At 36.0% G+C, this 13,571-nt stretch overlaps 1 protein-coding gene across 1 annotated transcript; it reads right to left on the bottom strand.

Moving 5' to 3' along the window:
- Positions 1-11,352: 11,352 nt before the first annotated feature.
- On the bottom strand, positions 11,353-12,804 carry LOC116172643. The gene is made up of 2 exons (XM_031489889.1): positions 11,542-12,804; positions 11,353-11,492 (listed from the first exon to the last, which is right to left on the bottom strand). The coding sequence occupies exons 1-2, from the start codon at positions 12,148-12,150 to the stop codon at positions 11,484-11,486; spliced, it is 618 nt and encodes a 205-aa protein (XP_031345749.1). The 5' UTR covers positions 12,151-12,804; the 3' UTR covers positions 11,353-11,483.
- Between the last annotated feature and the right edge of the window lie 767 nt (positions 12,805-13,571).

The following is a 13,571-nucleotide window of genomic DNA, read 5'->3' on the forward strand; positions in this document are numbered from 1 at the left end:
AAATGTAAATCTTACGTCACCTTAAATCCCGCGACGGCCATTAACATATTGCGTATGCGAGACCCCGCGTCGTGTCTCCTGAAATTTTCATCAGATAACGGTTAACAACAAAAAAGAGGAGCAAATAATATTTATTGGCAATGTTCGAAATGTAAATGATATTCGAAAGCGATGATCGACAGTTGTCATAAAATAAGAATAAAAGGGTACCATCTGCGTGCATGTGTATATGTGTGTAGCGAGTGCAGTTATAAATCTTATAAAAATTTCAAACCCATGTAGTTGATCTTAAACAACATAAGATGATCTACAAAGAAGACAATTGGTAAAAAATTCGAATTCCATCGTTCTGTAGACTGCAAAGTTGCACTGTCCACTGAGTTACCTGGTTTTCCATTTACAGTGATTCTTCCCATATATGATATACTTGATCTTTATTCTTATATAGTATTAAAACCAAATATGCAATGGAAAACAGTTTTGAGTTAGGGGCCTTGTAAAGGTCGTCTCTATAATTGTTTCTAAATTTTCTATTTCGAGGAATCGCACGAGAAATTTACGCTTAAAATCGAGGATCTGTAACGAGAGTAATGTGTATTAATTGTCAGTGAATAATGCGAGTTTTGGGATATGTGCAGATTAACATGGTACGTGTTGTGGTAGTGCAATGTTCGTGTGGGTGTTACGTTTCTATAATTAAATAATAAAAGCAATTAACTCAATTAGAACCGATTCTCTTTATGTGATGTGTAATTGGAGTACATCTAGACTTAAATTAATTGTTGATAGTCGAGGGTATAGTAGATGGTATCATTACCGTCATTAGGTCAATTAATTGAGCTTAATCCAAATTTATATCTGCTCGTGGTTTGACGGAATATAGGTACTCGCAGAAAGCTTTAGGGAGTACCGCGGATATTTTAACACCTTTTAATAACGATAAGTAAATATTGCAATCTCAAAACCCAGTAGAATCAAAATTAATCCAAATAAAGGGAAAATATCATTGTTAATTTGTTCCCTTCATGGAATACAAAATTAATTTTCAATTGTTAAAATGAGGATAAAATGCCAAATGTTTCTAATAAAAAGAATAAAAACTCGGTAAGCTTATTTAAACTTTTAAACGTGATAGATCAAAATTAATCATTAAGTTCTTAGTTGTAAACTACTTACCCCCTCATTAAATCTAACATTTGAGTAATCTTCCTTAATTTTTTTACTTCAGCTTTCAAGCTTTCCGATTTTGTAAAAAAATCTTCAATATTCCCTCCCTAACCCCTGAATATTTGACACGAAAAAACTTAGTGTCTGTGACTTTTTAAAAAAAATCAATAATTGTATCACAACTACACAATGTAGCCTTATGTCTCCTCTATCCAAAGACATACATTCATTTCGTGTAAACAAAGGATGGTCATTAATCTGCGAGCAACTTCAGGGATATGACCGTGTAAATGTTGAACGAAAAGTCAACGTTTTGTACACTTAGTCATCTTATTCATCAAGTCAGTATCTAATTCTGCATTATAAAGCAAAGTGAAGTTCAGAGTCTGTCAGCGTTTGTGTATGAGTTAAGTGCGCCTAGTTTCGCAAACCCTTTACTACCAGATTATTTAGACTGTAAGATTTCTTGTTATATTTAGCTGTCCACCACCTGCTTGCAGTGGCCAAATAAGCATTTCTTTTTTTTCGGGATTTTGTTTTAATTCTTTCATGCGTTTCGGAATAGATATTTGTCATTGTCAATCAATTGTTTGTGTCTATTCGAATCCCTTTTACGACCGGGATAGAGTTTTCATGTCAGATTTTTCTCGGGTGTTTATCGAAATTTATGTAATCAATTCTTCGGAACTGTGGGAAGTTGATCGAGGCCACCGAGTCTTTCGATTTGAGAAATTCTAGGTCAATACTAGAATTTTTCTTCTATATAGCCTATATGTATATATTTAAGAAAAATTCCCTGCATGTTATACCAATATTATATCTTATCATTATTATGAGACAGGCCATGTCCCGGGCGCCTGAGCTCAAACCACGAACATAAATATGCAAATATTATTTATTTATTTATTCATCTTTATCGAACAACTCGTTCCACAGCGCATCGTAGGTCCTATCACTAGACAGGTTTGTTTTTTGACGATCATATGCCACGGGTTTTCAGTGAGTTCTGGCGAGAGTTTTGATTTTGAGTTGCGCAGTTGCTTCTTGGCAGGATTTGGGTTATTACAAACTGCCTACCGATATCAGCAACGGTCTGGCGATTGTAGCAATTAAAGGATGAGTGCAGTAATTATCAGGCAATTACTAGCGATTATATTCTGTCCTTGTACGAATTTTGTGTAGATTTTAGTTACCCTCCATGTATAATGTGATCAGCAACTAGTAACAATCATCGGGCGACTGCAGCAATTATTTGGCAGTTGTAGCAATTCTCTTCAAATTAGTGTAATAAACTGGCAATTATGTTGCGATTATACTAATAGTATTATTATTGTTGTAATTGGCGTATACATTCGTTTTATGTAGAACTGCAAAAATATTATGGGTGCAAATGTAACTGGGAAGGTGACTTTTGATTCTTGGATGTCAAGTGGAGGGATGTAGTTCGAAGTTGCAACGGCGTTTTATTTTGGGCCTAAATGGAAAAGAACATTTATAAAACTGTAAAGCCAGTATCAACTTAGAACATAAGTCGGAAATTTGGACTTTAAAAATTAAATTTCGGGCCATATGGTATGGTTATAACTGTTTAGTGTAATCTTAGGAAAGTTTCTTTAAAAATCTAAGTATCTATAAATGTAGAAGTTGCCGGTGCAATCAGAATTAATAATAAAAATTGAGTTTCAAAGCCTTATTTCTTGGATTACGATGATTTCATGTAAATAAACGGAACTCTAAAATTAGTCTGGGTACAAAAATCCAAATATTAATCTTTCTCAATTGTCGATAATGTGTTACCTACACTTCACAGACGTACACTAAATAATGATTAAAGATTTCTTGATATAATTCATACCTTAGATCCTTTCAAGAAAACGATGTAGATTATATTCTTTTACTTTTGCAGTATTTTAAGGGGCGTCTTATGTGTCTTCAACAGAAATTCACTCCTTTTAAGTAGAATTTAACAAAAAAGCTGGGAATTAACCGTGCTTCATTTCTTTGAAACATGAAAAACACTATTCCTTGTATTTTAATGGAATTCCACGAAACATCGGATGTTTATTTGGTTTTACATTTTACGCAGGTAACTAAGTTAATTCGGTACACGGTTCATACTGATTGCGTCTCTGTTAACCTTCGTAGATTGTTTTTAAGCGATTTAGCGCCAAATTCAGTATACGTACTTACGTCTTTATTAATAAGTGGGCAATTGCAGTTCCCACATAAAATCATTGTCTAATTTTACAATTAACGCGGTGACTAAAGAACCTATTAAAAATTTAACTACGGAGATAATTACGTAGATTTGGACGAACAAAAAATGAAATCAATGAACCGGGGTGTACTTAGAATCTAGATTTATGATTCACTTGAATTTAACCCATACCAAAAAATGTGAATCAACCAATTTCGAAAAAGTAGGTGTTGAATCAACTTTAATTTGGCCTTTGGAATTGTATTGAAATGGGACGCAATGGGGTGGAAGATGTAACATTTTCTCTGACATATGAGCCATCAGAGGTCGGTAGACCACAACCTTGCGCCCAGCCCAGCCGCGATCAACGGTGTGTGTCGTATTATGTGCAAATCCGATAATTGGGATCATTATCCTAGATCACTCAGCTAGTATTACAATTCCGTCTACATAAAACGTACCGGTTAATTAACAGTTGACTTTTTAAGGGAAATCTTACTCACTGCAATCACTAATAAGCGCCGCGCAATAAAAAAACCGAACTTAATTTGTAATAAAGAATAAAGTTTGTTGCGGTTATTAAAGTCTTGGCTTGAATTATTCTTGTACTTGACCCAGTGCTTTAGATAATCATCTAATGAATGTAATACGTACAATCAGATATGACCTAGGCATTGATGCGAGAATAATGAACGCACTGTTATTACTATTTTACTGTACTTAGACACAATAAAATCTTTACGGATACTCCTCTCGATTTTGAACAATGGGACAGGAACACCGATCACACCTCCCAAGTAGGCACATTTCAAAGAAATGATAATTACCATTGCGGAATGTAAAAACAAATATGCTATAAATTAGTTTGCAACAATATGCAAATTAATTACTCAGCGAATAATTGTATTACACGTTAAAGGCTAAAATATTCCTTTTTGTACAAATCGCAATTAATTAATGTTACTTTCAAATTTTGCCCATATTACACTAACTTGCTCAAGTTTAGTGGAAGAAACGAGATGCATAATTTCTTCGTGATTGTGTCACGATGCTATACAAGAAACTTTTGTATTGCCAGGTGCCCAAATCTTCTTTCAGATTTCATATTCAATTTTTGTCCACTTGAAGAGTACACGCGTAAGGCAATTTTTCTTTCCTTTAACTATACCTAGTGAAATTATTAGGAGCTGATTTTAAACTTTATTTCTTTTCTGTTAATAAGCGACAAAGTGAAAATAATTGAAAAGCATCACAAAAATGGGACTCAAAAAATTCCGATGATTTTATGTCGTCCGCGATTAACGCAGAAAGCCAAATCGAACTATATCCTTTTACGGGCAAATTGATTGAATATAATATTATAAAACACCTTTGGCTAATTTGTTTATAAATGGGATCTATATAATTAAATTGGCGCAATCGTCATATACCATGCAAGTATATTTACGTTTGAATGTATTTATACCAAACCTGAATTAATTACTACATTAATTACACGGTAATAAACGTGCAGGATTTGCAATTGAAGTTTAAACATGTTTGTAAATGCAAGGCAACAGATACCAGGATGATTTGTATGCAAATACTATTCAGTAAATTATTCAGATGCTTATATTTAAACGGTGATCCTTTTATCTAGAACTTATTTTTACCCTTTTTTTTTGGTCACAGTTTTCACGCCACGGTAGTTTGGTTATCTTATCCGCGATCGAAATTTGCAATTGGACAATTAGTCGAACTAATTTCAATTAACGAAAGTTCAAGAGGAGACCTTCGCCTTTAATATTTAAAATTTGATCGCGCTCATTTTTTGCGTGGTCTCTGAACTGCCTATAGTATACTTTCCTCAATTATCTTCGCATGTATTTCTGAAGACCTCGCTGTTGATTAAGAAAGAAATATGCCATTCTTTTAGGCACTTCTTACGCATAGTGACTAGTAGTGCAGTCAAATTAGACAAAATAATGGCCAAACCCGGAAATTTGAAAAAACAAGCTGAAAATTGGCAGACATGTTCAGGATAGTGCCAGAACCAATTTCCAATTGAAAAACTACGCCTAAACTCGATCTCGCGAGTTTTGAGCAAAACCAATGAACCAATGGTCTGATTCTCGTTGCTAAGGTGTCAAAATGTTTGTTTTAATGTGTATTTGGAGTAAAAACATAATTCCACACATAAAAAAGTCCTTGGAAATTCTAGATTTTTAGGAAAATCGCCCCCAACCTGGATTTTTCACGTTTTCGGCATTTGTTGTTGTTTTGTTTGCGCCGCTCGGGCAGTGCGCTCCAGCGCGTCTGTCGGCGGGAGTTTGTCCGGACATGATTGAGCATGCTCGGGTCGCTTTCACTTTCACCACATTCTGCAGAGTAGGTTCGCTTCCCCCGGCCGCAATTGCCACTACCGGTACGTCGAAATCCCCCTCATCTCGCGGTGGGTGCGCTGAACATCCGAACAAACTCAAAGGTTTTCAAAGGGTATGTGACCATCTGGAGAACAACGAGTGTCAGTATACTCTCCGCGAGCTCATGGATATAATGACGGACGTCTCTTCGGAAGAGGAACTTTGCGATCAACTCTACACTACACCGAAAAGCATTTGAAGACTAAACTGCAGAATTTTTACGGAGAAAGAGTAGTTATATCTCAGCTAGCAGGAAAGAGTGCCGTCCTCAGTTTCAAAGGAAAAGCTGACGAAATCCTCAGTGACGCATGGTACAGGGAAAAGAAGCACGATGAAAGTGAGGAAAGAATGAGAATCGTCGAGACCGCGGCCAGAATTATTCGGGAGGACATTCGGTCTCGGGTGTACGATTTCTCCTGTTATCCAACCGTTGAAGAGATTTCATTTGAAAACGAGGAGTTGGTCCCGACTACTCTACGAAACTTCTTGAAAACAATTTTTCAAACTCGGAAACCGTTCCATGAGGATACAACAACGAAGAGAAAGGCTACCTACTTCCGTAGCTCATTCAATAACTGCAGCCGCCCAGCCCCGTTCATTTCTTTCCCTGCTGCATCTTGGACTCGGGGTCACTCTTCATCGCCGGTTCGCCTCGAAGCTGTTGTTGGACATGCTGTCAAAGGATTGCTGTTCAGGATTTAGTTCTAGCACCATCCTCACCATGTATGCCAATTTTCAGCTTGTTTTTTCAAATTTCTGGGTCTTTGACTGGACTATAGAACAGGATTTTCAACAGAAAGCGCAGTTTGTTGCTCCGAGTGGGACCATGGAAGACAGTACAGCTGACAGTTTTGCTTCTGATCTAATAGTAAATAAGATAGTAGAGTTAAAAAGAAACAAATTGTAAAAAAAGTAATATTAACGAAACCTGAAAAAAATCGCATTTTAACATTTAAAGGCAGAGAATGTCTTCTAAAGTAGTGGTCTAAATTCGTGGTTCACCATTGAGATCTCCTGGTATTTTTAGACTGTGCTTGGATGTTATGACTCGAAAACGGTAATATTTTAAGTTTATCTTCGTAGCTGTTTTAATATTTGTACTTGAACCCATGTGGGTTTTGGTTTTTCGAATATTGCGGTCCAATTGCGTTTCAATAGGAGTGCATTGGTTGGTTTCATGTGTGTTTGTAAAATAAATGTTATTTATGTAAAATTACGTAAGTGTGTGCTCATTCGGACCCTTTAACGAAGAGAGGTCTGATGTTCTATTACGATTAATTAGATTGATTCACACCCAAAATTCATTTTAAATGTTTGTCAAAATTTGGTAACAGACTATTTGGAATTTATGAATTTTGATCTTGGTCAGAATTAAACCATTATGCTGTGTTGGGGTACGGATCTGTACCGAGAAAATTTTCATTGAAGAGTTAGTTAGGTATGAAGAGTGTTGTATTTGGCCTGAAGTTCTATGGTCACAGCATTTATTTTGCTAGACCGTGAGGCATTGCAATTATTTGTTGTGTATATGGCCGGAACCAATGCACACAGCAATAGACAATAAAATTGATCGAGATCAAGGTTGATGCTGTTGTCAAGATTTACTAGAAAATAGAATAGAGATATAGCAAAATGTTATATCTGGATTAGGTTATTGTTATCGGAGTGGGCTGCATATTCCAAAAGAACTTTGCAGGTTTATTTCAAAAGTTCGAGGTAAATCACTTCGTAATCTCACCGCCATGGTCGAGGGGCCATCGGGGCCAATTTACCTACTACGATGAAGTAGCGGTTAGCATTTGTGAGGCAACACACATATCCTCGAAATATTTGTGCCATTAATGTAAAAAAAAGTCCCTTAGGTTTTGGGATTTTTACGCTAAATTTGGTGATCATTATCCAAAAAAACGATTTATTTGTTTTATTATTAATTATTGTAAACGATACGTTTATTTTCTCATAACAAATCCAGCACCATTGAAAAAAAAATGACAAAATTTAGCCCACTCTGGTGATTTTCATTAGAAATTAATTGGTTAGTGTTTTAGTGCGAAGGTAAACATATTCTTCAGGACCTCGTTCAGAACTGCGTGCTTAAAAATTTAAACTATAAATAACAACATTTGGTAGAGTAGATAAACAAATGCCATTGAAATGTAAAAAGATTCCTCGTCTATCTATCTTCATTTAACGTTTACGAGCAGAATATTGTCTATAGGCAGACGCTATAGTGAAGTGGTTTATTTTTTTAAAGTTGTTTTTGATTTATTTTTTATTTATTTGCGTAACTAAAGCTAATTCGAACTCAGTAGAGTAGAGCTTTATGCTAAATGTAAACTTATTTCCTAAAATTGGCCTCACAGATTCCATGTTAAATAAATACACACATTTTCATAATCATAAATAATAAACATTTTTTTTTCATTTAATTTTCATTTCATAAATTTTAGGCTTGTAAATAAGGAGGACATTTTTGGCAAAATCTTAATGGCAAATTTTGCCAACCGAAGCCATATCGCGGAGAAGTTAATAGTTTTCAGAGCACTATCCCATTTCTTAGTGGAGAAAAATTCATAAAAAATGCGGTTGGCATGGTTTTTCCTTCGAAAACATTTCAAATTTTACTATTGTCTAAAAATAAATTGGCAGTTGCAGTTAATAAATTGTTAAAATATGCAGTTTGGCGAACGTATCTACCGTAAGCAATATCAATCAATAAAACCGGGCAAAATTAAATTAAAAGTTACATGATCCGACATCCAATCCGTAAAGTTTGTGAAACAACTAGCGGAAGATAGTAAGGCCCATTAAACTATAACTTGCCTTTTTTGGTATACTATTTGTGGATGTGAGGCGTACGACACATCCACAGGTGTAAAGGAAAACAATTGTTTGATTTAATGTGAGCTTGCGTCCATTTCAATATCTCGATTACCTACGTAATAAAATGTACACACTTGCACCTTTTCGAGGTGACGTGGTCGTAGGCCTTTCCACCCCTGTTTAATACGAACAAAAAAAGAAAAGGAAAAGAGCTTAATTTTCTTCACCAAGCTGATATTATGAATTGTAACTGATTTTTTAAATTAATGGATTTAACTATAAAATGAATTCAATACGGTTTCAAATCTAAACATGATGCAAATCCGAGTGCAAATCCTTACACATACAGTGGCTTTACTTACAATTAATTTAAGGGTGTACGCTACCAGCTAAGCCCGAGGCCACGCCACTGCTTTTTGGAGATACTTCCAATTTCGATTATCGAAGTTACTAAGGCCGGCTCTGCTGGAGAAGCAAAATTTCCTTTTCTACAACTAATTAACAACAAACAACGAACACTTTCCATAAAGGGCGGTAATCCGAATTTACATTTTCAGAATCAAAGGAAAATGTTGAATGGATGTTGACAATTAGTCAATTACTTAACCACAAACACAGCAAATTCTTGTAAAAGGATACTTCCTAATTTTATACACTGCAGTCCCCTGAATACGTCACTTGATACTAAAATTCGAAAATACTTTCTAAAGTCAAAAAGTTCAAATGGAAATAATAGTGGAGTGATTTTCTTCTATATCTAACACTTTTTTTAAAATTTTGAACTGAGGGTTGTTATAGGGAGAGAGCGACTGGCAAGGGTTTGATTTTTACGTAGAAATGTGCCTCCCTGAAAACTTCTCGATCAACTTCACCCCTTCAGCTGTCGGAAAACGCACACCTCGCGTTTCTTCCTTCAACCACGTACCCTCATCACCTTCCAGAATTTAAACTAAATAGTGAGTTATTAGTGGGCACACGCATTAAAATGACATTTCACGTTGGTAATCATGACAATTAGCGTTCAAATTAAAATCGGCATCGCTAAAATTGCTAAAAACTCCCATTAAGGATTGCATTGCCCGAAGTTCCCTGTATTGTAAAGTCAAGATGAGACCGAGGGTGAGACGCACTATAAAAAGGGCGATAATCCGAATTTGGGTTTGATTTTCACGTAGGAATGTGCCCCCCTGAAAACTAAAGTTGACGTACTTTGCGATTTGTTTACAGTTTCAATATCAAATGACTTGTTAAGGGTGAATCGTTTTCGCTGAAATGCACTGCATAAAGTTAGCGAAACTGTAACAAAGAGAATATTGTAGCAACACATTTCTTTTTACGCAGCGAAGTAACGACAAAAAGCGGCGATAACCCAAATGTGCAGTTATAGTGAGTGTTTTGCTAATTAAAAGTAAGTGTAAGCCATTTTTCAAAACAAAACAGTGGAGTCGCCAAAACGGCATATTATATCATACGAGTACATAATTCAGATTTCTTTACAGAAAATTGACGTTAACTAAAATTTGTAAATGACAGATGCAACCAAGGAAGCGAAGCTCAATTCTTAAAAAAATGCATAAAATACCTAAGTAAGTCTGCATATGTATTGTTCAATAATCCAATAATGAGATAATTTGTTAAGAAATGATTGTGCTCTTCCTGAAAGAAAGACGTTTATTGATCTAAAGTTAAGCTTTCAGCTCGACTCCCAGTTCAGTTTTTTAATGGGACGTCAATGAGTAGCGCTTTGATTGTAAATAAGCAATGAAAATAAATTAACGATATCAAAAATATTTAAAAATGAGTGTTTTAAGTTACAATTTAAGATTGTCATATTTTATGCTTCAACTATTTTTATAAATTTCAATTCTCTCAGAGTGAGGTGCCAGTCTTGCTACCCTTAAAACACGGTGCTGTTTCGGAATAGGTATATCGCTGTATAACTAGCTTTTTAGTTTATTGCTGCTGTTTACAAGTTATTTTGTTTTCCTTCTATGAGTAGGTCATTATCAAATGTGGGCAGTTTAGTCATTTGTAACAAATTTCCCGTTTCATAACGTTTATAAATGTGAAATATGACCCCAAAACTGCACAAGGTGGCGAATTTTAAAACACGTAACTCACGGCGTCGCGACGCCGCTTACACGTCGTTTCCTGAAACGTATCTGTTAGATGTGTGTGTCATTGAAGGCAAATTATATTCTTAGAAAATGGCCGAATTTGATTTAATTTTGTAAATGACACCATATTGGATAAACTAGAAATTTCAGTGAATCTACTTTGAAAATACATGAAGTCGAGCATGAAGTCATGTTTAGGTGACTAAAGCTTCTAAAAGCTCACCTTCATTCCTTCACTTATTTCCAATGCGCCCAATGAAATTCATTCGTAATGATCTGGTGCGACTTTATTTTAATAATTTAAAAACGGTTCAACTTTTATTAGAATTCGCCGATTAAAAATGATACGTGAAAGAATAGATGGCGCTAGCGACTATTTATTTACACGCAACCTAATTTTAATATTTCTTATATAATTAATTATTTTAAGTAGTTTCGTTTTAGAAAATGAGGCCGGTTCACAACAGGAAATATCGAAACTCTGTGATGTTTCGCGTTAAAAAAATGTTTCTAAAATTAAAAAAAAAACTAAAGACTTACCGAAATCTCTGTGGGTGACCCTTTTAATTTGTTCAAGATCACGATTTTTCTTATTGTTATTTCTCTTTTTTCTTAATACTGGCATTCCAACGACTGTGTAATTGTGCATACCATGACTATTGAGAAATAGGTAATATTCTTTCGATTGCTGTATTTGTGCTTTGACTAGATCGTGCGGCCTTCTGTGGCCTTCGATATCGCAGTTCATATCTTTCGTGTCGCTCGAAAAAGTAAGTCTCAACGTATCTATAGGAAGATGTGTCGGTTTATAGCTTTCCAAAATGCGAAATGTTACCGAGTAGTTGTGGATACGATTTAGGCTCATACTTTCTGCCTTTGCCCTTACGACTGTATTCGCTAGGAAAGCTTTCCTCGCAACGTCCTGTCTTTGACAGTGGTAGGCTTTGTTGCGTTGATTCTGCTGTTGATTCTTATTTTTGTCGGGCGATCGTTGGGAACGCGACATGGCCGAAATTTCGTCGTTCGGCAGAAAGACGTAAGTGTCTATTCTGCCGGTGGGTTCATGAGGTTCGCTTTGTGAAGCTTGAGCTTTCGAGGTTTTCTGATTGTTCTTTCGATACCTCGCTCTGAGATGTCTGGTTTGCCTTATCGAACTACCGCTGTTACTACTATAGTCTGATGGGTTTTGGAACGAATCGTACGTGGAGGTGAGGTTCTTTTTGTGCTTATGTATTGAGGAGGTGGAGGAAAAGTTACTGTTGGCAAGAAGCCTGTTAAAAACGTTAGGATTTGAACTTAAACTAGTTGAGGTAAAGGAATTTCTTTTGTTAATATCGCTCATCGTCGCCATTCTATCTATGTGGAAACCAGAACAACTTAAAAATGATGCTAACAGCACTAGGAATATAAAACATACACATTTCACGAACGATAAATAATACATGTCTAGGGAATTGGCCACCAGTGTCCTTTCCCTTAAGCTTTTTTACCGCGCCTTATCAGTGCAGTACTTGATCACGTTGGACACATCGAGGTGCCGGGATCCTTCGAGGTGCTGAAAATGTGTCATCTTCTCAGGTGTCAACCGTGCCCGCTTTGAATCGAGCGCTCGGTTCTCCTCATCTCGTCATAGCCGCACTACTTCATTCGAGTAGTCGACATAATTTTCATAATCCAAAAATTTTATATGGGGCACATCAAAATGTTTAACCTAAATAGACACACAACACTTCAAACAAATAAGAAAATGCGTGCGGCAACAGGCGAAAAAATCACAAAATTTTTATTGACACTGCGCGAGAAAATTTATTTTTAAAAAGGCCTAAGTCGCGCCAGCTACCGTTTTAGTGCGCTCGTTTCTAAGGCAGGCTTATCGTTATGCTCGCGGAACAGAAGCTCAAGCTACACTGAAGTCAGGCTACCAACTTCTAGTGGTAGACGCCCGAACTGCACTCATTCGTAATGTGAAGATTTTTTTCAATTACGTCTTGACGCTTTAATTTTTCTTCTCATTTTTCTCACCGCCACTTTCGTTCGATTACCGAAATTCGACACTAATACAGATTCTGCATAAGATTACACACGCTTCCCGATCGTATTACCTTAACAGACCGACGCGATGCGTCGCCCCCTTTAAATAAACCAAATGAAACTTTATGAATGACTTAACCTAAATTTCGTTAATTAGAAATTGCAATTTTCCCGTATAGTTTGTTTTGATTACTCATTGGCGCCGATCTATTATCGTTTATTCATTTCTAGATTATACCTCTCTGGTTGGAGTGAAGGTCGGATCTGATAAAATAGGTAGGTAGCGTGATAACAATCATTCATTGTAATCCAATTAATCACTGTTTTCCACGTGAAAAACGCACGGCGTTAACTAAACTCGGTATTTTACTCTTTTTTTCGTAAACCCTAAATCAAACAGTTCTGTTTATACTTTGATAGTGTGAACGACATAAACCGTTTTGATGAGCTATATACGTAGTGGCGCTTTGAATATCACGGGTTAACATCACTACAGAAATAACTTTACATCCAGCAGGAGTAGGCCTTTAAACACTTTTAGGTCTTTATCTAATTCCTTTATTTCGGTTTTAAGGTCTATTCGTAATTAGTAATAATTTTAATGGTTCGACGGTCGTAAAGTTTAAAGATTTGGGGGATAGTGTCGTAGCCCGCAAAAATTACTAATTTATCATCGACGGTTTGTTCGAAGAAAAGAATTATAGTTTTAGAAATTTTTGGAAAAATAAACTTACCTCCTCCACTTCGGCAGTTTAGTGAACCGGCGGCCCATGCGTGAGTTATGGGCTATGAAATATTTAAGAGCACAGCGCGGTTTCCAAAAAATTGAAGATA

This window comes from Photinus pyralis, unplaced genomic scaffold (assembly GCF_008802855.1).
Source record: "Photinus pyralis isolate 1611_PpyrPB1 unplaced genomic scaffold, Ppyr1.3 Ppyr1.4_LG5, whole genome shotgun sequence".
Classification (NCBI taxonomy): domain Eukaryota; kingdom Metazoa; phylum Arthropoda; class Insecta; order Coleoptera; family Lampyridae; genus Photinus; species Photinus pyralis.

Coding starts and splice junctions, on each gene's coding strand:
- LOC116172643 (XM_031489889.1), bottom strand. CDS start 12,150: ATGTATTATTTATCGTTCGTGAAATGTGTATGTTTTATATTCCTAGTG.